The sequence below is a fragment of the Eleutherodactylus coqui genome, chromosome 3, assembly GCF_035609145.1.
Source record: "Eleutherodactylus coqui strain aEleCoq1 chromosome 3, aEleCoq1.hap1, whole genome shotgun sequence".
Taxonomy (NCBI): domain Eukaryota; kingdom Metazoa; phylum Chordata; class Amphibia; order Anura; family Eleutherodactylidae; genus Eleutherodactylus; species Eleutherodactylus coqui.
In genome coordinates this window covers 301,202,552-301,223,315 of record NC_089839.1, presented here as the reverse complement: position 1 = coordinate 301,223,315, position 20,764 = coordinate 301,202,552, and the positions used below count along the sequence as shown (strand labels likewise).

The 20,764-nt window shown below is 45.8% G+C and overlaps 1 protein-coding gene across 1 annotated transcript in view; it reads right to left on the bottom strand.

Moving 5' to 3' along the window:
• Positions 1-20,764, bottom strand: part of LOC136621924 (serine/threonine-protein kinase TNNI3K) — a 328,182-nt gene that overhangs the window by 226,921 nt on the left and 80,497 nt on the right. The window contains exons 6-9 of the mRNA XM_066597788.1: positions 16,536-16,633; positions 7,792-7,902; positions 3,589-3,687; positions 360-498 (exon numbers count right to left, since the gene is read on the bottom strand). Coding sequence (XP_066453885.1) covers positions 360-498; positions 3,589-3,687; positions 7,792-7,902; positions 16,536-16,633 — 447 coding nt within the window. The remainder of the gene's footprint in view (positions 1-359; positions 499-3,588; positions 3,688-7,791; positions 7,903-16,535; positions 16,634-20,764) is intronic.

Here is a 20,764-nt window from a genome sequence, read left to right as displayed (position 1 = left end):
AACACTATTTCACCATTTTTCCTTGTCAACTCCCATTCCCTGCACCGTATCTCCTTAGATTCAGCTTCTGGCACTTTGAAAGTGTCAAGTGGGCGGTCTGCGCCTCTAAGTGTCAATCACATTTAATGTCACTGATTGACAATGAGAGGTGGGAACTGCCCACTTGACACACTCAAAACACTGGGAGCCCAATCAAAGGGAACCAGGGTTACGTGGGAAGAAAAGAAGAGTGGTGGTGTCAGTGGGGCTGTGGCTGACAGCTATGCAGCCGGCCTCTGCGGACACGAGGATGTGACAGTCCCGCCTTTAATCAAATGTGTAGTCTAAAACAAAACTCAAAGCAATTAAAAAGCATTTACCATCCGCCTTGGTGCCTTCGTCCAGCAGTAACTTTGTGATGGTGAGATATCCCTTGGCGGAAGCCAGGTGCAGGGGTCTGTCCCCCACCTCTCCACTCATGTTCACATCTGCGCCAAACTTCAAGAGGAGGCGAGTCACCTGCCACGTAACAGGGAAAAATTGTAGATTTCATACAGCGAAAAATCCCTTAAAAGGGTTTTCTGGTTGGAACTTCCTAATACTTTTTCTTTCGCCATTTTGAGGAGCTCTTCTTGCTCTCAGTGAATGAGAGCCGGCTGCGTATATCTATTGAGGCAGCAGACCAAATGTAATATTACATGGTGGCCAGACCAATAAGTAGTCCTAAGGGCTTATTCACATGGGCAAGAAAATCACGTGAGGAGTGTCCATGTGCCGGCCCAAATATCTCGGACGCAACTCGCTATCAGCCCGTGTAGATGCGGACTAACATGGAGCTGATCTGCCCTCAGGGGCAGATAGAGAGGGGGCACCTAAAAAATCCCCCAAAACCCACCATTGTTATTAACGTAGCCAATGTGCACAGACCCCAGAAAAGGTTTGGTACAAGATGACCGATGTCTTACGGTCCTTTTATTCTTGATTGGCGCTTGTTTCATTTTTTTCTACACGGGCTGAGAATTGGCTTACGGGGACGAAAAATTGCCAATAGGATCGTTTATCTTTACTGTCGATCAGTGAGCATAAAAGAGCCAATCAGGTAGTGAACGAGAGGTTGCTCATTCATCAGCTGTTATCGCGCTTGGGAATGTGCGATGTCGCAGCGGATGCGAGGCGTTTTTATGTCAAAAGCTCCTCCATCTCTTAAGGGAAGTAACGATCCTGAAGTAAAGAGGATCGGCAAGTATTTCCCATTGTTTTCAATAGGAAACCTCTCATCGCACTCTTTTTTCCGTCCCCATTGAAAACAATGAACGAGGCCACCATGTGAACATACCCTTAAAGTAAACCCCTAGTTTCAGGACAAAATTCTGCCCTGGTACCGGAGGGGGAGTGGGGTCATATTACCTTCTGTTGTTGGTCTCTGCTGCCCGTCCCACCTACCAGTTTCAGGCCCATTTTTCTCGTCTGTCTAGGATGGCTGCAGCAATTTTTTAACTACCTAATGCACACTGTGCACTGCTCTGATTGGTGAGCACTGATCACATGAGCCACTCTGGCCAATCAGAGAGCAGATATAGCGTATTGGTAATATAGCACTAGCAATACCCTGTGGGAATTATAGTCTGAAGATTTTATTGACCATCTTGGATGGATGAAAATAAGACCTGAAATTGGTGGATAGGAAGAAGGACAGAGAAGAACAACTGCAGGTAATCTACCCCTCTCCTCCTCTGATCCCAGGACAGGATTTTGTCCAGAACCCAGATGGTTACTTAAACTCAAAAACCTCTTAACATTCACGAATTGTGTAGCCCCCTCTGAAGCTTTTATGAGAACCAGAGTGACATAATAAGATTCCCTCTGCTGCCACCAGGAGGAGATATCATCATGTGGCTTCATACCGGGAGCTGTATAAGTCCCTATGCAGTGAGCTCCCCCTAGTGGTGGCTGCAGGTGAACATAATTTTATCATGTAACTCTAGGGCTGTTTGAAGGAAAGCAGATGAGAGAACCGGAGTTATGACTCCTGTACAGAATTTAGATGGATGAAAATTAAACATACCTTTTATGTTTTTAACCCTCCTTTAACTTTTTTCCTCACATGACAAGGAGCATTAGCCAGTGACTATTGTTACCAGTCATCCATGAATCCCTGGACAGTGCCTGTATTGTTGGATGGGAAGGCATTTTGCAGTCTATACCGTGAACATCAACACTCTTTGAAACCCCAATGAAAAATGGTTTGCTCCTGGTGTTATACGAGGTGCATTCAAGTTCTAAGGTCGCCTCATTATTTAGTCAAAAACAGGCACAAATAGAAACATGGGACATATTTTAGAAGACGCGGACACTCTTGGGGGATGAGTAAGACAGATGGCAGCATCGTCCAATCAGAACCCACGTGACCGGAGATAGAAGAGTTTTCAATACTTTAAATGGCAACGTTCCCATTCCAAGAACAGCGGGTAATCATTCGTTTTCTTCACTTGCGTAGAGTAACACCCATCGGCATTCATCGTCAGTTGAGTGAAACATGGTGCGGGTGTCATGGACGTGAAAAATGTGCATTCGCGGGTGCGACAGTTTAAAGAAGGCTGAATGTCTTGTGCGAACGAAGCACAGAAGCCTCAGCCACGCTCCAGCCGGTTGGACAACATGATTACACAAGTGGAGTAACTGGTCATGGAGGACCGCCCATTGGTTCTGGAAGACATTGTCTGCAAAGTCGGTATTTCTGTGGGATTTGTGCACACCATCCTGCATGAAGACCTGAAGATGCAGAAAGATTCCTCCAAGGTGGGTGCAGCAAATGTTGACCGACGATTCAAGGCCACGCGCCTGGCAATGTGTCAGGCCATCTTTACACGTAAGGATGGAATGAATGATGCCTTCATTCCATCAATAGATAAGATGTGGATGCCATTTTTCCGTCCTGAAACCAAACATCCGTTGGCTCAATGGAAGCACACTGACTCACCATAACCAAATTCTGGGTTACCGCTAGGGCTGAGAAAATTATGGGTGCCATGTTTTGGGATTACAAAGCCATAATCCTTACTCATTGCATTCCAAGGGGCACTTCGGTGATGGCTGCATCCTATGAAGATGTTCTGATGAAGTTCCTTCCTGCATTGCAAAAATGTCCATAAAAGGCTGCACATGTTATTTTCCGTCAAGACAACGCTCCTACTCATCGGGCGGCCCTTCTTCAGGATTTCTTCATAACAACAGCTCTGAAGTGCTTCCTTATGTTCCCTACTCATCTGAGCTTGCACCTAGTAATTTTTGACTTTTTCCAACGATTAAGGACCCTCTCCATGGTCACACTTTTTCCGGTCATGACACTTTTGTATCAGTGATTTTCCAGTGGGCAAAACAGCCATGCCATCAATGTTATGAAAGATGTGTATGCCAAGGGGGAGATGATGATGAGAAGTGATAATAGTTTCAGCTTTCTGGGGTCAGTTGTTTTTTTTTTTTAGAAAAAAATTAGGAAACCTTAGAACTTGAATGCATCTCATAGAATACAATGAAACATTCAGCTCTGCTACATCTCCGTTCACGTCAGTTTATGTCCTGCAGATGACTCAAGTTAACCCATCTCACCTGCTCGTGGCCGTTGTATGCGGCGATGTGCAATGGGGTAAAGAATACGGCATCCTGTACGTTGACATACGCCCCATGTTGTAATAAAATGTCCACAGCCTGAGCATGGAAACAAGAAAGAGGAGAAGTAGAGGAACGACAGAAGGATGAAGAGATGTAAACATGCCGACGACTGATTCATACAAGTCGATTAGAGTCAAATATTTCACCCATTAGACCGTGAACAACAAGATAAAATGATCTGACGAACGCGGAGTGAAGTGCGCCACCAACATGGAGGAAGGTGGGCGGACGTGTAAATGGGGCTTGGTGTGGGCACATCCAGCGACACTGACAACTCAAGACATCACATTAGACTGTGCGAAAATAGCAAGAAATCCGAGTAATGACCTATTTTATACACCCCCTGATGTTACTATGACGGGGGCATCATTCTTGTGTGAAGAGACTCCTGGTAGATTGATGCCACTTCCATAGGATTACTGACACTTTGGATACAAGCATTTGGCGTTATGTAGTGGATTTTGGGGGTCCATCCGGGAAGAAGATCCCCCACCTCAAGACACATAACCATTTCTTTAAAGGTGTTATCCAAAGGGGAAAAAACATGGCAGCTTTCTTCGAAAAACAGCGACCCACTTCTTGTGTCTGGTATTGCAACAGAGTTCCATTGAAATGAAAGGGGCTAAGCTGCAATACCGCACTCCACCTGTGGATAAATGGGGCGCTATTTTTGTAAGAAAGCGGATATATTTTTCTAATCTTGGACAACTGCTTTAAAGAGGTCAAGAGGACCTGCGCTATTTCTTCTACGAAAATGATAGAATGCCAAAAACCAGATAGACTCCGTTATAGTCAGTGGGGTCCAATAGGCACCATTTAGGTCCGACATGTGGTGAATACAGCGTTTCCATTTTTTTTTTTTACAACCGAAATAGACTGGACCCGCGGATAGAGGCGTGAATTTTTTTTTCGTTCTTACGTTCTCAGAGGAGCAGTAAAATGGAAAAACCGGTTACGCTTCACTATCTATTAATTTCAATGGGATTTGGTCTAATTGGTGAGGCTTTCACTACTAAGACTCCCACCTATTAGGAGAACAGGGAATTTCAAACCTTCATTTGCTGATGCAATAAGGCCACCAATTGCATCAGATTGAGTGGAAACAGTGTGGAAAGAATGGATGCCAATGACTATTTTAATTCGATGAGCGGGGGGGTGGGGGGGGTCTAAGGTCCGATATTCTCGTGATAGATAGGGGTCCTATTAGTGGGAGACTCAGCTACAACATCTCACTTATGTGGCATACCACTTTAAAACTATTTTATCCCCTGAAAATGAAAAATAATGAACTATGCTTAGCTTGCAAATTCTGTCCCTCCTCCATTGCGACCCTTTATGACTTTACTATGAATGTCACGATATTGTGCCAAGATTTAAAAAATGGGAAGACGAAAAGGGCTGAAGGCTACAAGTGGGACGCAAAGCAGAATTTCAAGAACCCCCCCCCCACACACACACACATTTCACCATTGCCACCACAGTCTGAATTAGGACTTAATTATCCCATCACAATCTAAACAAAAGAGATGGAAGCTGCTGATAGCGTCCAGGGCAGATGTATTATAGGTGGCTCCAAATTGTCAGCAGGATCTGTAAACAATGATCAGGATCATTTGTACCCCACACAGTAAGTGGGCCCCCATACTGTATTGACCACTACACTGTAATAGTGTTCTCCACACTGGAACAGAGCTGATCTTAGCCCCACATAGTAGGTGAAGAACTGGTTATTTCTATAGCACCAACTTATTTGGGCACTCATTTTACCGACCTCAGAAGGATGGAAGGCTGAGTTAACCTTGAGCCGGCTACATGAACCAAGCGGGGATTGAACTTGCAACCTTCAGGTCGTTAGCGAGAGCTTAGGATTGCATTCTGCTGCCTTAACACTCTGAGCCACACAGTAACTGAGACCCAATACCAAAATGCCCCCTGCACTATAATAGTGCTCTCCACACTCTAACAGGTAGCTCCACGCAGTAATTGTGCCCCCCATATTGTAATGCCCCCCCAACTGTAATAGTGGTATCTACTCTGTAACAGGGCCGCCCCTTTAGTCCAACACAGTACTTGTGCTTTCTTAGTACCCCCATACTGTCATGCTCACCACACTGCTATAGTGCCCCCATTGTATTGTGTTCTCCCCACTGTAACAGTGCCCCCTTTAGCCCTGCACAATAATTGTGCCCCCTTTCTGCCCCTACAAAACAATAATCATGCCCCCTCTGTGTCATGCATAGAACTAGTACCTCCCACACCGTAATACTGCCCCATCAGAACCCTGCACACATCAATGTTATTCCCTATTGCCCCTCACAGCATTGTTGCCCCTAGCCTGCTGCCAACCAGTTTGATGGGGCCTATTCTCTTCTGCCTACCCTCTGCCCCAAAACTCCTCTCCTCTTCCTGCCACTGTCAAACACACCACACACCTCCAGGCTATGCCCTTTATTGTCCTCTATGCTCCTGGGCCAAGCCACTGACAGCAGTGTGAATGTTGGAGCAGGAAATTGACTGTAGTCAATTGTATCGGCATTCTGAGGACCCGGATACAGTTGGCAGTGGTGCATGCCCTGGGCACCGCTGCTCTTTGGCATCATGATTGGCCTACTGGAATTTCCCCAATGCCAAATCCACCTCTGATCCTGGTGATCAGCGGATTCAATCAGCAGCCAAAGTTGTAGCTGGCCGTACACTTCCTCTGCAGCGGCCACTACAGGACAAATGTAGTATTACAAGAGCCTTATTCAAATGATCGCACAGTAGAAGGAAGAACTGAGTCCTCCAGAACCAAAGCCACTCTTGCTTAGTGAGTTTGGCTAATAGAAGGAGGTCTCAAATTAGAGAATTCTTTCCTAATACGACACTTGGAGAGGAGAGAGCTTCTTGAGGCAACCCCTTTAATGGTATATTACTTGCTATCTCATGGTAATTTGCCTATTTCGTTTGGATCAGGCTTATTCATTTTCAGCAATAGTATTCAAATCTGACATTTGTCCTGAAAACAATACTCTGCCGCTCCGATGGGAATCCTGGAGGGATTTATGAGTCTACAAGACGTCAGCCAAACAATTGAGATGCTGAAATATATTGAAGTGTAGTGAAGCCTTTTAGAGGAGAATGGAAAGTGATGACCTCTGCATTTGCTTTTAAATAGAAGTCTATATCAATTTCTATGGGTGGCAAAGCATTCCGGGTCCGGGTCACAATTGGGGTCTTGTTTACTTCCACATGATTTAATCCGAGGGCCTGAGACTGCGGGTATCTCCGAGGAACACGCCGCATACTGACAAATGAGATGCTTCTCTTTCTGCTTCTTTAGGAAAAAAAATAGATGACCTTTCACCTTCCCGGCGCGCTTTCATTTTCTGCCCAAAATACCTACAATTATTATTGCTAAGCGCCAATTAAACTTCAAAAATTGAATTTGTACCCGGCTGGCACACCGTCTGCTCTTCATATTGATTTTTCGACGATGGGCTCTATGAAACAAGAAGAAAAGTGTTTTCCTGATCCTGTATATTGCCTTTAACATAGCTAGCGTAATAAGATTTTGGTTGGGCTCCTCTTTGTGTGGTGCCACCTTTAGTTCTTGGGCAAACATTAGGATTTCCGCACAGCCGTTAAACCAGTAACTAAGTTCCAAGGCCATACCATGTTTCCCCGAAAATAAGACCTACTCCGATAATAAACCATACTCCGATTTTTTTGGAAGGGGCTTCAAATATAAACCCTACCCCCAAAATAAGCCCTAGCTACACTACCTGAAGCAGTAGCCGTCCCGGTCCCTCCTGCTGGTCTCCGGCAGGCCTCCGTGCAGTCCTCAGCACCAAAAGAGCATCGCTTGCTGGTAATGGCATTTGAAAATGCTATGTCCAGCAAACGTTTGCTCTGATTGGCTGAGCCACGGCGCTCGATGAACCAATCACAGCATCGCATTGAATGGATGTGATTGGTTCATTGAGTAGGTTATAATAAAGTCTGCATATCAGTCACCAGCACACTTTTTCTTCTGGTACCTGATGAAGGGGCTGCAGCGCACTCGTTCTTGTAATCACCTTGGTTGACCCTAACAGATCCAACATAAATACATTTTATTATAAGAGTCAATTATCTTTTATCACCAAAATATTAAATCACCTCATGATTTCCTGCGACTGTCGCGATATGAAGGGCGGTGAGCGCTCCGTAGCCAACCTGCTGAATATCTGCTCCGCCGTGCAGCAGTGCGGTAAGCAACTCCGAGTTGTCCTGAAATACATACAAAGGATTTCATTAAGTCAGGCCGGCTTACATCTGGGCGGACGCTCCATTCACAGTCCCCGGCGCAGATCTGGCATGAAATCCTACCGGATCTGCGCCAAAGGCTGTAATTGGAGCACGTTGCGCTATTTCTGATGGACTCCGTTATAGTCAGTGGGGTCCAATAGGCACCATTCAGGTCCGGCATGTGGTGGATACAGCGTTTCCATTATTTTAAACAACCAAAATAGACTGGACCCGCGGAAAGGGGCGTGAATTTTTTTCGTTCTTACGTTCTCAGAGGAGCAGTAAAATGGAAAAACCGGTTCCGCTTTACTATCTATTGATTTCCATGGGATTTGGTAAGCTTCAGGTACGTTCAGTCCAGTTCTGTTCCGTCTGTTTTCCGTTTTTCTCACTGTATTTTTTTAATCTAATCTATGTTTTTCTGTATATTGAAACAGAAAAAGTTGAAATAGTGAAAGGAATGTTCGCCGGTTCTGTGCGTTTTTGGTCCTGTCTTCTTCTGCTAGGATATAAAGGTTCTGTGGGTGGTATACACGTGAGGATGCCACATACAGCTGCCCAGGATGAAAACTGTATACCTGCTACCTCAAGTGTTGGTAACTGTGTGCCGTTGCACAGTTTGCTCTAGGGTCTCGGCAGCTCTGAGGGATGCGGGACGCTCAGCATCTAAGGTCCAGCGGCCCTGACATGGCTCCAATGTCTTCGTAGCTCTAAAAGACGCGTGGCGCTCAGCATCTGACGTTTTGTGGACCTGAGCTTGCAACAATGTATCACTAGTTCTGAGAGATGCGTGACGTCAGCATTGAGGGTTCGTGGACCTAAGATTCCTCCAATGTCTCTGTAGCTCTAAGAGACGCGTGAAGCTCACTACGTGAAGCTGCGATGGGGTGTCACTATTACGCTGGGGGCCGCTGTGGTTTCTCACTACTATGCTGGGAGGGTGGGTCACTATTACTCTGGGGGCCTCAGTGGGGTGTCACTATTACGCTGGGGGCCGCTGTGGTTTCTCACTACTATGCTGGGAGGGTGGGTCACTATTACTCTGGGGGCCTCAGTGGGGTGTCACTATTACGCTGGGGGCCGCTGTGGGGTGTCACTATTACGCTGGGGGCCGCTGTGGGATGTCACTATTACTATAGGGGGCCGCTGTGGGATGTCACTACTACACTGGGGGCCACTGTGGGATGTCACTATTCCACTGGGGGCCGCTTTGCGGTGTTACTATTACGCTGGGGGCCGCTATGGGGTGTCACTATTACGCTGGGGGTTGCTGTGGTTTGTCACTACTACAGTGGGGGCCGCTGTGGCTTGTCACTATTACCGCTGGGGTATGTTTACATGTGGCAGGGAATGGGCAGGGCTCTTTCAGAATAGACAGGGTGCAGATTTTAACAGCTTTTTGGTTGCGGAAATGCTGCTGAATTTTCCACAGAAATTTCCACTGAGGACATTCTGCAGTATTTCCGCATCTAAAAAGCTGTCCAAATCCGCACACTGTCTATTCTGAAACAGCGCTGTCCTTTTTTAGAATGACGGGGGTAAAAATTATACGTCGTGATAAGCCCCGCCCCCTGATGTGCTGCACTTTGCAGTAAATAAGTGGGTTTTTCGTTGCAGTTTGGGCACTTAGTCTCTAAAAGGTTCGCCATCACTGCAGTAAGAGAACCCCGACGGATGTCTTCCAACATCGGAGTTGTACAGCCTTAAATCATAATATCTTAAGAGATCTTAAGTGGATTGGAAAGGGTTAAAAGAAGACCAAAAATGGATAGGAAATACGATTTTCAAAAGGAAACTACTACTTACACTGCTGAAGTAAAATAAAAGCTGCACTGTGATTGGCTGGTATTTCTTAGGGCTCAGTCACACGGGCGCCGATAAGCCCGTGTTCCTGCCCGATTCTGACCACTGCACTGCAGGTGCGGACGACTCTCCGCACCGGCTGGTGAAAGGACACATGGCCGGCAATTGGACAGGAACATGGGCAGATAAGCACCCGTGTGAGGTTAAATAAAAGCGGTGCTGTGATTGGTTGCAATTGGCAACACAGATACCTGTTCGCTTAATAATTGCATACGTGCGGCAATGACGTCTGCTCCCACGTGTCTGCCCATTTGTAGAGGCATAGCTTTGGATGTGCACCCCTTTCCGCTCCGCCTCGCCATGCACCTGCGCATCCCTAAATAAAGCCCATGTCCTTCCTCAGGATGCAAGCTATCACTCTGACTAATTTCATCAAAATCGCTTCAGCGGTTCAGCCGTGGAAAGGCAACAAACAGACAGACAGACAGTTCCGTTTGAGTCAAAGCCGTCTTTTGAGCGATAATCGTTGTGTGTAGCTGCACTGACATCTTGCAGTTTTCGTTAAGCCGTCGCTCATCATTGTCTTTCAGCGTGCTGACGATGAGCCTTATCAGGGATACAGCTGATACTATTGTTTCATCCCGCTCCCTGATGACAGGCGGGGTATGAAGAATGCAGCGGTCCAGCTCTGTTCTCCATACCCCGCTCGGAGCGCTCGGCTGTATAACATATATTATATAGCAGGTCAAATACGATATTTACCGGATTGGGTATTGGATAGACCCTTACGAAACGTGAACACCACCCAATCTACTACTCCTTGTTGTGGACAGTTCTGGAAAATCACAGGATATATTCTAAATATTTATGGCCCATTCATAAATTAGCCATCCGAATATGGGATCTAACCAAGCATGTGTCAGGGTATAGGGATCTACCTTTGGAGACTCCATTGTGGGATGATAGAGGACTTCCTGATTCTAGATATTGGATAGAGCATGCAATAGATTCATTATCATATCTATTTGTTATAGGATTTTTGTATCTTTTGAGTAAGTACTATGAACATATGACTTACCCCGATCGAGCTTCTATAGGCTTCTTCAGCAATGTCACGCAGTATGTGCCCCGTATCTTGAGCCTTAGCCAACCATAACGACCTATCCATTGATTTGGAGGAATATTATGTGTGCAAGGACCTAAAGGGTTAATTTCTTCTCTATATACTTGATTCAGTCTAAATGTTTAACTGCACACTTAAAAGTAGAGGATAAATGGAGATTTCTCTCTTCGCGCTCCCCTGTCCCTCTCCATTGACTTACCATAGCGGCCGTTCAATACTGAACGGCTGCTATTTACACTGAGCGATCAGCGATCTGCTCATCGCCCATCGTTTATGCAGCATAAATGATGGACGATGAGCTGAACGATGATTGTTTAGTGTAAATAGCAGCCGTTCAATATTAAACGGCCGCTATGTTTAGGCCAATGGAGAGGGGCGGAGGAGCAAGAAGAGAGGAATCTGCAGCCTCCCTGCCCCCCTGCTGGCCGCTCTGTGAGCGAGCCAGCGCTACTAGCTCCCATGCAATAGCACAGGAGCAAGGACACACAGGGATGAGTGTCAGGCATTGTTTGCCCGGCATTCATCCCATCTAAATGGACCCTTACTCAGGCCTGGAGAAGACAATGGAATCTTGTGGCCAGATAATCGCTCACATAAACACACGCCCACCTGAGCAAACAACTAGTTCTACTTCTACTAAAGTTTACTTTAGCTAATGAGGAAAACAGAGATAATTTCAAGCCATTATCTGTATGTGTAGTTTCATGCAAAAAAGTTGTCAATTCGTTCAGTCATTCGACCGTTTAAGCGATAATAGTTGCATGTAAATGAGCCTTAACAAACTCATTCAATTATACATTTTGCATCAATGCTGCATTAGGGCCCATTTACACGGAAAGATAATTGTTCAAAAGATAGGTTTTGAGTGATTGTTTTGCATATGCGGCTAATGGACACTAATGTCCATTAGCAGCTTATCACCTTCATTTGCATGTTAATAAGCCTCCAGGAGCTGTATCTAGAGAACAGCAGGTGGTCTGTTTTCTGATTACAGCTCTATTGTTCTGCCACATGGCTGCTGAGGGCTCTCTGCTGAATACAATGTAATCAGCACTCCCATGGAGAATTCAGCACCATGGACAGCAAACACAGCATGTGGTCTGTGTTATCTACACTCCAGCTGAACAATGGATTTTATGCACAGGTAAAAATCGTCCTTCAGCTGAAGAGTGAGGGTGGGAGCATTTACAATCCCCAATGTTATAGATGTGTAGTAAATAATGGGTAGTCAAATCAATTCCCAATGTCATAGATGCTTTGCATCTGATGGGTAATTGGACCAATCCCCAATGTTATATATGTTTTTTACCTGATAGGTAGTGGATCCAATCCCCAACATCATAGATGTTTTGCATCTGATGGGTAGTTGGACCAATCCCCATTATCATAGATATTTTGTACTGTTGGAGCGTTCAGCTAGGATTTGTTGTTCTACGGGGTTTCCCAGCAGCTCAGCTCCAGAGGTGTGGTTGATTGGGCTGGCTGGGTGTGGATTTCTCCAGCCAGCCAATCCATGCGTGCTCCTGTGCTGTGCTAGGTCCATATGGATAAGTCCTATACGTCTTTTGTCAGTTTGATTTATGTCTGTCTTTTACCCTGTGATCTGCCTGTGTGAACAAAGAGTTGTTCATTGGTCTGTTCTGGCATCTAGCCTCCTGGTGCTAGTCGAAGTCTCGTTGTTCCATGGTCTGTCAGTTCTGCTGTCTAGCCTCCTGGTGCTAGTCACAGTATGATTCTTTTCTGTATGTCTGCCCATGTGTTTTATTTTCTTTCGTTTTGCACCATACACTTGTATTTTAGGTACCACTTTTTCCGGAGGCAGCTCTTTAAGGGGAGGTACTGTTAGAGCATTCTGCTGGGATCTGTTGTTCTACATGGTTTTCCAGCAACTCAGCTCCACAGTTGTGGTTGATTGAGCTGGCTGGGTGTGGATTTCTCCAGCCGGCCAATCCCCAGTTCTGCTGCTCATATATACCAGCTCCTCTGCTGTGGCTGGTGGTCTGTTTTCTGTTTGCTCAGCGTTATGTTCCTGTGTGTCTGTGCAGCTTTCAGTGTGTTCACTATGAATAACAGTGTCATGTTCCTGCATGTCTGTGCATGTGGCTGAACATGCAATGTGAGTGAGCATGTTCAGTGTGTGTTTTGTATGAACTGTGGATCCTTTATCATCTAGAATGAGTTAGGTCCCTAGGTTCCAGAGCAGGGTCGTCCCTGTCAGGACGATTACCCCGCATACAGGCAGGTTTCCTGGAATTAGTTATCTCGTTAGAGTTGGGACCTACAAGACAATGAGGACACATGAAGTGGGCTTGCTGGATTAAGTATCTTGGCCAAAATACGAACAAATACCTCGTATATTCTATAGTTATTCCATCTGGCTAGGTGTGCAGGTGTACAGGTGAGTGTTTTTTGCTCCTGGCAGTCTTTGGTTTATGCCTGTCCACGAGCATGTAGTTCGTCTGTGATTTGTTCATTGAATGGCTGTTACTGGTTCATCAAGCATTGGCTCTTATTGGCTAACCAGCGTGCTTGTGAATCAATCACAGCCAGCCTTTCCTAGAGGCGGGGATTTTGATCCTCCAATCCAGAAAAGGCTGGCAGAAGACTAAAGACGAGTGCCGGATGAGAAGAAGTGACAAGTGCTGGAGCTGACAGCGCCTCTTATGTGATGTATTATTATTATTTTTTTTTACTGCAGCTAGGGCTTATTTTCAGGCTAGGGCTTATATTCCAAGCCCCCCACCCCGAAATTCCTCTCAGGTGATGCTATAAAGTCATGTCACTTTGTAGCACCACATGCGACTTTGTAGCGCCACAATTGTGGCAGGCCATGCATACTTGTGTGTGCTGCCAATGCCCATACACTATCTTAGCATGTATGCTCGTGTAATATGTGCCAAGATAGAACATGCCACGTTTTTTCCTGCACGTGTATTTCATGCGTATATTGTGAATGGTTCAATTAAAAGTCAGTTGGGTATTGGTACTGCGTATTACACGAGCAAAAACTGTGTGCATAATATACAGTAGCATACACTTGTATGAGAACAGCGATTATTATAGCGATACGACTTTTTATGTTGTCTTATCACCCTTCTGTGTATTCTAAGGCCGGTCCCACATCTGGTTGGCGGTTCAGCCGCAGATCAGACTCGATTCTGCGATTGTTTCAACAAAACGAGATTTAAAAAAAACTTTGGCCACTTTGGTTTTCGACTGTTTCAGCTTTAGGTCAGTTTTGCTATCCATTTAATAAAAAAATAATGAATTAATTAAAACACACAGATCCATTAAAAACGGAAAAAAAACAAAACACTGAAGTGAACAAACCCGGGATAAAAAGCCGAAGCTGTGGATCCGGCCTTGTGCCGTATTTACCACCAGGTGGCGCTGTACTTAGCCATTTCATTACACGAGCGCTGTATTTGGCATTAAGTAACATTTTTCTGCAATGGCTTCGCCTTGGCTTTATCCGATCCCAATCCTCTTGTTTGCTGCAACTTGTAAACATAATGCAGCAGATTAACTGGATTTTGATTAAATATCAAAACTAGTGAGTGGAACCTCATTTAATAAGACAGGATGCAGTTTTGTTAAACTTTTCTTTCTTGATGCATTGACCTGCCATTTACTTAATTGCGAGAGAATTAGACTGTCTAAGAAACATTTAAACTGGCATAGAAATGCGGCGGCGGCTCTGTAGTCAGATGTGATAGTGATAAGGGAGATGGTGCTGTAATTGGTTTATAGGCTCAGTGATGCATGCTATGTCAGTGAGTCAGCGGAGGTCCCCCGGGAGATGAGCTGTCTCCATGTGCCCTGAATCTTATTTAAACATAAAGTTGAAAAATGCCGGACAGATTTAAAGAGAAACGCCACCTAAAATCAGCATCTGATGCGTCGTACAGGTAATGTGGGGTTGGGGTCCTGGGATTCCTGCCATTGCAACCCAAAAAATAGCTGCCAATGCAATTTTGGAGACATGGCTATATTCCTGAGGTCCGGAGCAATGAAAGAGTTAAAGTGCTTTACCAAAATCGACTTTTATCACTTATCCATAGGATAGGTGATAAAAGTCTGATGAGTGGGGGTCTCGGTGCTGAGACCCCCACCGATCACAAGAATGGGAGTCCCATGTCCTGCTTTCGTCCTTACTGCGGGCTCGCTGCACCCACCTGATGTGGAGATTGAATGGCGGTCGGACATGAGCGGTTCCGCTCCATTCATTTCAATCTGGCTGATGGAAATAGCCGAGTATAAGAGTTCAGCCATCTCCGGCAGTCTATTGAAGATGACGGAGCGGCACCGCACATGCTCAACATCCGCTTCATTCAATGAGCCTGCAGCAAGGAGGAGAGCAGGACTTGGGGCTCCCATTCTTGGGATCAGTGAGGGTCTTGGTCATAAGAGTCGATTGTGGTACAAGTCCTTTAATACTAATGTCTCTAGTGGTTTAAGGTGATTAAAGGGGTATTCCCATCGTATAACATGATGGCATACATATACCACAATGCTAATGTAAGGTGACCATATGTCCCGATTTAGGTGGGACAGTTCCACTTTGGGACCTTGTGTCCCGCTTTCCCCAAGGTCAGTGGGGGCAGCGTTTTGGACTTCTGGTCGTCATTAGGCTGGGTTCTCACAGGGCGGAATCCCACCGGAAATCTCGCGGTTTTGCCGCAGCGAGAAAAACGTGGGATTTCCGCCGGGAAAACGCTGCTTCAAAACCTACGGCACTTAGCCATGGGTTTTGAAGCAGCTTGGTCGCATGCTTTTCCATTGCAGAAGCGTGGCCGCAACGGAAAAAAACCCAAAACCTATTGTGGTTAGGAAATCTGCGCCGCAGCGACGGGTTGGCCGTCCCATGTGGACGAGATTTTTGACAAATCTCGTCCACATGGCTGGCTAATCCTGGGAGTAGTGGCTGCCACGAATTTCCGCACTAAATGTCCGCACAAATCCGTCCTGTGTGAACCCAGCCTAAAAGTGAGATGTAGTTATGCAGGGAAAACGTATAAAGGAATAGAGCACCACACCAAAACTTCGATCTCTCCATTCTCAGGATCGTTGGAGATGCCAGAAGTCGGACCCCCACGATCATAAAGTGGTCGCATATACCAGGGATATGCCGTCACTTTATAAAATGAGAATACCCCTTTAAAGGGTTAATGAGAGCTTTTCATGTGGTCTAGGTACTGAATAAGTCAATACCCATATGAACCTTGATGATCTAATGTATTAGGGAGGTTAATGCCAAGCCTCTGGTGGTCTAGGGCAGTGAAGGGGGTTAATAAAAGCATCCCTGGTGGTATAGTATGGGAAGTGATTAAAGGGGTTGTGCCACATTATAAAGTTATTACCTAACCACAGGATAGGCTGTAAATTATCGATCCCAAGGATGGGGGTCCTGAAGCTATCCGCATAAATGGAGTGGCGGACACGCATGATGCTGTGGGATGTCGGAAACCCGGCAAGTTGGACCTTCTTAGAAAAGTCAGGTGAGCTCTGAAGACTCACTACCATTCATGACAAATTTGTATATGCTGTAAAAAGTTGCATACGGGCTTCGTAAATATGCTGTACAGATCCAACCGCATATTTTACCGTGTATTAACGCCAGAAAACTGGTAGAAAGTCGATGATCAATCTGTTCCAAGACAAGTTGATAAGAGATTGAACTATATGTTACCTTGTACGCAGCCATGTGGAGAGCAGTGAAGCCATTTTTAGTCAGCCTGGACGGACGTAAGCCTTTCAGCATCAGCGTTCTAATATGTGACTTATTACCTGTGAATGAAGCAGAGCTGGATCAGCGCACACGTTATTAATGTCTACCGAGTCATTTCAACAGAATCATATGTGAATATGTGGGCCTATTTCTGACCAACAGAGTATGAAGGATAGGTGGAGGGAATGCTCAGAGGAACTATATGCCTGCAACCAGGGGCGTAGCTAAAGGCTCATGGGCCCGGGTCAAAAGTTTATCTTGGGGCAACAAACTCCACTTAACCCCTTAACGCAGAGGCGTACCTTGAAGCTCCTGGGCTATAATGCAAAACCTGTAGCAGGGCCCCCAACTATAATGCTTTATTCATAGTACTGGGTTCCCTATATGGAGAGGAAAGGCCTTATGGGCCCCCTAAGGCTCCTGGGCCCGGGTGCAACCGCATCCCTGCATCCCCTATAGTTACGCCAGTGCTTGCAACCACATTCCTAGGCCATTGCATGAGGTGGTCCATTTGTCAGTGTTTCCAGACTGATAAGAACTTCCTGGATCGACTGGTCACTATGGATGAGATCTGGATTTATTTGTATGACCCTGAAACCAAGGAGCAGTCAAAAGAGTGGAGGCACAGTGGTTCTCCTCGCCCAAAGAAGTTCGGCCACCAAGGTGATGGCATCTGTGTTCTGGGATAAGGAAGGCATGCTGCTAGTGAACTACCTTCAAAATGGTTCCACCATCAATGCGAGGTATTACATTGAACTTTTGGACCGATTAAAGGCAGCTCTGAAGGCCAAAAGGCATGGCAAGCTGTCCAAAGGAATCTTGTTCCTGCAAGACAACGCCTCCGCTCACACTGCACAAGCGGCAAAACTGGTGGAGCTAGGCTTCCAGCTGGTTGACCACCCACCTTATTCACCAGATCTAGCTGCCTCCGACTATCATCTGTTTCCAAACCTGAAGAAACACCTCAAGGGGACCACATTTCACACCATTTCTGATGCCATGGCTGCTACGGATGACTGGTTTGAGTCACAACCAAAATCCTTCTTTTTGCAAGGCTTACAGAGCTTGGAATCCTGATGTAAGTAGTGTGTTGGCATCAGTGAAGAGTATGTGGAAGAAATGTAAAGTTTCATCTTCCTATCTTGTTTCTTTCTGGGTAAAGCTAAAGACTTAGCAGCAGGCCCTCATACATGAGCTTCATCGACTACATCAAGGCCTTTTATTGTGTCGACCATGATAAGCTATAAGATAGCCTACAAGAGCCGGGCGTATCGTCACATCTAGTCAAGCTGATAAAATCGCTTTATACCAATCAAGAAGCCACTGTGAGAACACAGAATGGGGACACAGATTAGTTTGGGATCGGCAAAGGCGTCCGACGGGCTGCATCCTCTCACCCTTCTTGTTTAACCAATAAGTGGAAGTGATCATGTGGAAAATTGATTAATTGGAAATCGGGGTGAAAATAGGTGGAAGAAGCATTAACAATCTCCGTTATGCGGATAACACAACTCTGCAGAAACAGAAGCAGCTGATATGTAAGATTAAAACTGAAGAGAAAAATGGGCCTAAATTTAAAGAAGACTACAGTTGTGACAACTGCAAAAAATGGACAAATTTAAATCAAAATCGACAACAAGGCTATAGAATGAATGCGAGACTTTATCTTCCTTGAATCAAATATTGACCCGGCTGGAAAATCTATGATAAAATGTAGGATAGCATTGGGGCGAAGTGTAATGCTAAACATGGACAAAATATGAAAAAGTAGGGATATCAGCATACAACTAAATGCAGGATAGTGCAAAACACCCGTTTTCCCCAGAGGCATGTATGGATGTCAAAGCTGGACTGTGAGGGAAGCTGATAGAAGGAGGATTGATGCGTTGGAGCTGTGGTGCCGGCGAAAGCTGCTGCGTATACCCTGGATGGGGAGAAGAACAAACAGAGAAGTCCTGAACCGTATAAGACTCGATAGCTCACTGGGGGGCAGGATGGCCCGGCTCAGACTCACAGATTTTGGCCATGTGATGTGAGCAGAGTCGCTAGAAAAATGCTTGGACAGATCACTGTTAAAAGAAGACCTGATGCCAAAGAACATGATGGCCGATACTGTCAGAGCTGATACTGGCATGGGTATCACACAACTGAAAGAAGCTGTGCAAAACTGAAAAACATGGAGGGAGCCTTCAGGGTTGTGAATAGAGATGAGCGAGCATACTCGCTAAGGCAAACTACTTGAGCGAGTAGTGCCTTATGCGAGTACCTGCCCGCTCGTCTCTAAAGATTCGGGTGCCAGTGGGGAAGAGCGGTGAGTTGCGGCAGTGAGCAGGGAGGACCGGGGGAGAGAGAGTGAGAGAGATCTCCCCCCCCATTCCTCCCCGCTCTCCCCCGCCACTCCCTGCCCCCCGCCAGCACCCGAATCTTTTGAGACGAGCAGGCAGGTACTCGCATAAGGCACTACTTGCTTGAGTAGTTTGCCTTAGCAAGTACGCTTACTCATCTCTAGTTGTGAACGACTAAATGGCTAACAACAACAATAACTTTATTTTAGATATACAGGGAGGGGAAGGATTAGCCCCCTGATTGCAACTTCAGCAGGTTCTATAAGTTAGGGGGAACAATGACTGCAGTCACTCTCCAGGGTGTGTTTGCTTTCGCAAGCATTTTATTATTGCTGCAAATAATGTTGTATATTGAATTAAGCAAATTAATAAAAACTGATTAAAAATCTCCTATCATTTTGTATTAACAGCTAATATGACAACCTTTGTGTCTCCGTGGTTACAGACTACAAAGAAGCCTCCTGTGTAGTCTGATCCTGCCGTCATGTGTTAACACCGTTCTCTCAGCCCACCCTCCTATGCTTGAAAGCCAGTATGGTCACCATAACAGCTCCCTCAAGGACTGGCATATTTCCCATAGTCCTCGTTACACATAACTTTGTGGATGATGATCAAAGACAAGAGCTGGAACATAATGTATAATACTATCTGAACACAGAATCCTATGGAGTCTAAACCAACCTGGGGTCTACACTCCCAAAAACCCTAAATCGTGACCTCTAGGTGGCAGTAGTGACATCACTCAAGGCTACAGAGGTGGTAAGACCTGGACAAGCAGTAGAGTAGAGCCTACACTGTTAAATAGGAGGGTAATGGAGCAGGCCGGATCGGCATTGGAGGAACAGCGGCAGAAGAAGTGCAGTACCAAACTATTGGACCAGAAAATCTGGTCTAGGTCTGAATTAGCTTAGATATTAAGATGAGCCAAAGAGCTAGAGCCTCCTGTGGTGATGTGACGGGCACAGAGAGAGGACCATATCACGGGCAAGCATAGGAGTGATAATTTTGGGGACGACTGTTGTGCGCTTAGGTGCTTGACAGTCATCTTCTGTAAAAGGACGCGAAGGCTACATATTATAGAGCTGTCTGCTGTAAGCTCATTTGGCCAACAGATATATCGCCCAACGCACCCCTGACCGAGCATACATGTGTGCTACTGAATGTAGAGGGGGAGAAAACTGTTGCCAAAAAAGTTCTGGTGGTGACTTGTACCCAGAGAACAGAAGTAATAGGAAATTGAAAGTCAAGAGCCTTATTCTTATAGAGAGGCGCTCATATACTTAAAATTATTGGCCAGGCCCACAAAAATCGGCAGATGAATGTCAACGTCCAGCTTAAAGGGGTTATGCCACAATTGCAAGTCATCCCCTATCCAAAGGATAGGGAATAACTTACTGATTGGTGGGGGTATCACTATTGAGATCCCTGTTGATCTTAAGAACAGGACTCCTGTATGAAACTGAAATGGAGTACACACAGATTAGATATTAGACTGTGAGGGTGATCAATGAGTGGAACAGGTTGCCACGGGAGGTGGTGAGTTCTCCTTCAATGGAAGTGTTCAAACCAAGGCTGGACAAATATATGTCTGGGGTGATTTAGTGATCCTGCACTGAGCAGGGGATTGGACCAGAGGACCTGGAGGTCCCTTCCAACTCTACCATTCTATGTATCCGGCTCTCCTGTCACTGCAGGGGTGGCTTCTAAAAGCAGCTGATAGAAATAACCAAACAGCACCTGCCTGGGTATCTCTGCTGTCCCATTGAAAGTGAATGGAGCGCTAGTGCACTTGTGCAACCGGCACTCAATTCAGTTTCCTCCTCCCCGTTCTCATGATAAGCAGGA